Source organism: Haliotis rufescens, unplaced genomic scaffold, assembly GCF_023055435.1.
Source record: "Haliotis rufescens isolate VD_foot unplaced genomic scaffold, xgHalRufe1.0.p SCAF_5, whole genome shotgun sequence".
Lineage (NCBI taxonomy): Eukaryota > Metazoa > Mollusca > Gastropoda > Lepetellida > Haliotidae > Haliotis > Haliotis rufescens.
The window spans coordinates 17,087,158-17,092,036 of NW_025964223.1; the positions used below are offsets into that span (position 1 = coordinate 17,087,158).

The following is a 4,879-nucleotide window of genomic DNA, read 5'->3' on the forward strand; positions in this document are numbered from 1 at the left end:
GAAAAAAGTGGATTGTGTTATTTCTCGATATTTGTCAGACATAAAATGTGCAATGCCACATTTAGTTACATGCATAACTGTGACTCTTTATCGGGTATGCTCAAACAAGTAAAAGAAAGTTTATTTGAAACGACTGTCACAAAAACAAAAACAATTTCCATTCCAGTGGAGAAGGCCACAAACATGTAAGAAATACTAGCACAGGTCTGGTTGAAACCGCTACAGGGCGAGCAGAGGTTGTGACAGCAGTCGTGGCGGTAGTGACAGTCGTTGTAGTAGTCGTAGGTTTAGTTAAAGTGACAGTGGTTTTGGTAGTCTTAGTGGCAGTCGCAATGTCAGTCGTGGCGATTGTGGTTGCAGTCGTTGTGACAGTCAAGCTGGTAGTCGAAGTGGCAGTCGTGGTGATTGTAGATGTAGTCGTGTGGAGGCAGTGTCAGTCACGGTGGTAGTCGTAGTGACAGTCAAGTTGGTAGTCGTAGTGGCACTCATGTTGGTAGTTGTAGTGGTAGTCACGTTGGTAGTTATAGTGGCAGTCAAGTTGTAAGTCGTAGTGGCAGTCATGTTGGTAGTTGTAGTGGCAGTCATGTTGGTAGGTGTAGTGGCAGTCATGTTGGTAGTTGTAGTAACAGTCAAGTTGGTAGTTGTAGTGGCAGTCATGTTGGTAGTTGTAGTGGCAGTCAAGTTGGTAGTTGTAGTGGCAGTCATGTTGGTAGTTGTAGTGGCAGTCAAGTTGTAAGTCGTAGTGGCAGTCATGTTGGTAGTTGTAGTGGCAGTCATTTTGATAGTTGTAGTGGCAGTCAATTGCAAGTTGGTAGTCGTAGTGGCAGTCATGTTGTAAGTCGTAGTGGTAGTCATGTTGGTAGTTGTAGTGGCAGTCAAGTTGGTAGTTGTAGTGGCAGTCATGTTGGTAGTTGAAGTGACAGTCATGTTGGTAGTTGTAGTGACAGTCATGTTGGTAGTTGAAGTGACAGTCATGTTGGTAGTTGTAGTGACAGTCATGTTGGTAGTTGAAGTGACAGTCATGTTGGTAGTTGTAGTGGCAGTCAATGTAGGAGTTGGTAGCACTCGCGATGGTTATAGAGGCAGTGGTAGTCTTGGTGGTAGTCGAAGTGGCAGTCATGCTTTTGTAGGTAGTCGTGGTGACTATCGATCAGTCGTGGTTGTAGTCGTAGAAGCAGTTTGGTGGTGTCTTAGCGACCCTGTAGGTTGCAATCGTGGCTGCAGTCGTCATGACTGTCGGTGTGGTTGTGATAACGCCGAAGACCCGGGTTCGATTCCCGACAAGGGTACAATGTGTGAAGCCCATTTCTGGTGTCCCCCGCCGTGATATTTCTGGAATATTGCTAAAATCGGCGTAAACCCATACTCACTCACTCACTCACAGATTAAGAAATATCACGCTACATAAAAAAAACCTCCAAGCCGGTTTTTACTCTGTCATTTGTAAGAAGATTAAAAAAATGAAATGCATCGACTGTTATGATACTCTGAATGAATAAGCGTTTAATACGCGTTTTTAAAAAAATGTTCACTATTAATAATCTTTTTGTACCCGATGAGGTCAAGACTTCAAATAGTGAACTATTTCATCGTGACACCGAAGAATACTTATTTTTTTATTAATTAAAATAAGGTTTAAGTCGAGTATCTAATGGAACATTAACAACCACTTTCAAACAAAAACCTTGCGTGTGAATACACGCTACGTATCACTGCATATAACAATGTCTGCCGATAACTCTTTAGAACTATTCACGTCAGATATCAGAACATTATCAGGTGTTTTGTCACCTAATGGCACAGGGCACACCCACACTTGATCACATCTTATCAAACATGATGAACACTATTTCAGAACACGCACAAATAAATACATTAACATGACGTACACTGCCTCTTATCTATGTAAGTGAAACCTCACACTTAAGCTCTCCAAAATAAACGAAGAAGAATCTAATCTACGGTTAGACCCCCTCAAATTTCAAAACACAGCAGGTTTTATCTCCTTATATGTTTTTAATGTGAACTGTACACGATATACGGTATCGCTATCTCATTAAAATCAGATCTTAGTTCTCGCTGTCGCTAAACAAAGATCTGAGGACATCCCATTACGGGTCACGTCAGAACGACCTTTCATCCGACCAATCAAAGCGTCGCTTACCAGATCATGAAAGTGACAGTCAGAATGTGTTTTCTCATCATGCAACCTCGAAAACGTTAACATGGAGAATTGACTGATTCTGTCAAATGCTTATTGTCTCTCTCTCGCTTCCATGGGATAAACATTTGGACGGAGGAGGCGTTGCACAGTATGTGGGACATTCCGGACATTCGTTTGTTCAGTTTTCAACATTTTAATCGAGAACTGTGTCAACATATTTTTCAAGCGTAGTCTGAAATGGAAGTCCCCAGGTTGAAACGAGTCCCGTAAAGCTCGAGAAAGCTGCTTTCTAATTGGCTGATGTCGACTTCTTGTGAGTCATATCAGTGATCTGTCAAAGTTCGGGAAAGGTCGTTCTGACGTGACCCGTAATGGGATGTCCTCAGATCTTTTTTAGCTACAGCGAGAACTGAGATCTGATAAATTGACATTGTACGCTTTCTCCATTGGACGAGAGGCGGGTCACATGACCGTGAACTTGACGTTAATGCGTTTTTCACGTGACTATTCTTGAAATGACGTAAAAACTGACGGAGTACTTCCACATTCCTGGGAATTCCCTAGCACGAATACACAGAGAAGCGTTTTTTTCTTATACCCCTTTCACATGCACAACATTTACTAACGTGAGTAATTTTACACATGTGTAACTAAACATATGTGTGTATATGTAAATTTACTATGCGTTCACATAAAAATCAACTTAGGTGTGTAAATATAGTATGTACATTGTGCAAGGCACACTCATTCGTCAGCCTGTTTACGACTTTCAACACAAAACAGGTTGTTTTCCAATCAAAGCTGAATGAGAAGAGAGTTCATTTTCGCGTGAAGCAACATGTGTTTGATTTAATTTGTACACAAAGTTTTGAGTCCTTGAAACCAAAAGAAAACACCGTCCGCTCAACTCTGTATATACGCATGAAAGTTGGCAACTGTTGACAATTTGTTTGGTGTTGGCAAAAGAACAGATATTGATTAGATCATCCTCTTACGTTAACGTAAACGTTCACACTGCAACATATACACACAGTGCAAATTTACATTTACATTTGCACCTGCTCCAGACATAATGCAAATTTGCTCCTTGTGTAAATATACACACATGAGTAAACGCGTTCACATGACAAGTATACTTACTCATGTATGTATTTCTACACACGTATCCACATATACACACATATGTATAGAGGCGCATGTTAACGGGGAAAAGACCCTTTAATCTTGAACTCGGCGTTTCGGGATACATTCATTTGGAACACGTCAGAGAGTTTGACTGCATGCCCGTTCACGAATGTCCCAGCTACGAACAAAACGAAGAACTGCACATCAAAACTGTCGCAGTATCGACTCCATCTTTGTCTGGACTGACATTGACAGACTACAGCAATCTATGGATTACCTTAGTATCTATTTGACACATCTTTTTAATCACCTTTCTAATGATCGACCAAATGATCAATGATGACAAACGTATATAACCGCCACAGGTTCATTAACAACTTCGGAAATCTCTCCTGTCACGTTCATCGTGTCGGCCATTTTGATGTCTTGTACTTGATGTAAAATAATTACTACGCGCTGTCATTGTGACTGGCTTAGTAGTTCTTAACAGACCTTTCTCATCCAGTGGAGACATTATTTGAAGACCATTGTTGTAAACAAACTGCAACAGATGTCACTGTAAAGCAAGCAGGGCATACATGTCACCTCTCTTTGTGAAGAACTATTTTATTCCGCGATACAGGTGGTTGTTGTATGGCTGTCAGTGTAAACAGGAAGTCACACGTACCACTTTAAATACAACTCTGTATAGAAACAGCGCTTAATCCTTCGAGGTACAAAATAGTGATATAAAAAAATATAAGAATTGACTTTCACGTTGTGTGAGTTCATTGGAGTATGAACCTTCATAGAGAGAATGCCAGGATCCGACGTTCATACAGTTTGGCCCTCACTCTATGAAGGTTCTTACTCCAATGAAATCACACAAAGTGAGAGTCAGTGCTTAAAATCATCTTACATATCTTAAGCATCAGACATTTCTGTTTCCAACGAAAAGGCAGTTATATAAATTCACATTTTTTATTTTCTTACTTCTACCCTCTCCCTCTGAAGGTGAACATGGAGATGAGAAAGACGCAAGTAAATATGGATGGGTTATTGCAAGTGCCCGAGGGAAGGTGCTTCTGCAGCTGGCTATAAAATGACACGCGAATGCAGTCCATGCCATTAGAGGACCATATTGGTGCTCTTGGAGGTGTGTTCTCATACAACTCTTGAAAGTACACAAATCAATTTTTGAATTTGTTTTTCTCCCGAGCGCATGTAAGATATTAGTACAACGACCTCGTGTTCTCATTTCCGCATCCAGATGCTAGGACCCGCAGGACATCACCGTGTATCTGGTAGACTTATACCAGCATCTTATCAACCTCCGCCAAGGGAGCGTGCAGCCACGCTGACAAACACCAGATACAGAAACACTGATAATGTCAACGTTTCTCTGTGGGTAAATCAGTTATTGTTTCAAATACCATCGTCGTATTGTCGATGGCAGTTGTTACAAGAGGGGAAAACACAACGCCGCTCTAATGTCTCATACCCAGCAGATAACTAACATGTTATTGAGTTACCAGCGTTTCGTAGCCATGACAACGCCAGGTGATATTTACATGTATTTTAGCGTGCGGTTGTTTTCACCGAATTGATGCA

General features: G+C 41.2%; 1 protein-coding gene across 1 annotated transcript; it reads right to left on the minus strand.

The window, feature by feature from the left end:
• Positions 1-433: 433 nt before the first annotated feature.
• Positions 434-1,120, minus strand: LOC125373224 (histidine-rich glycoprotein-like). The gene has a single exon (XM_048384220.1). The coding sequence runs from the start codon at positions 1,118-1,120 to the stop codon at positions 434-436; it is 687 nt and encodes a 228-aa protein (XP_048240177.1).
• Between the last annotated feature and the right edge of the window lie 3,759 nt (positions 1,121-4,879).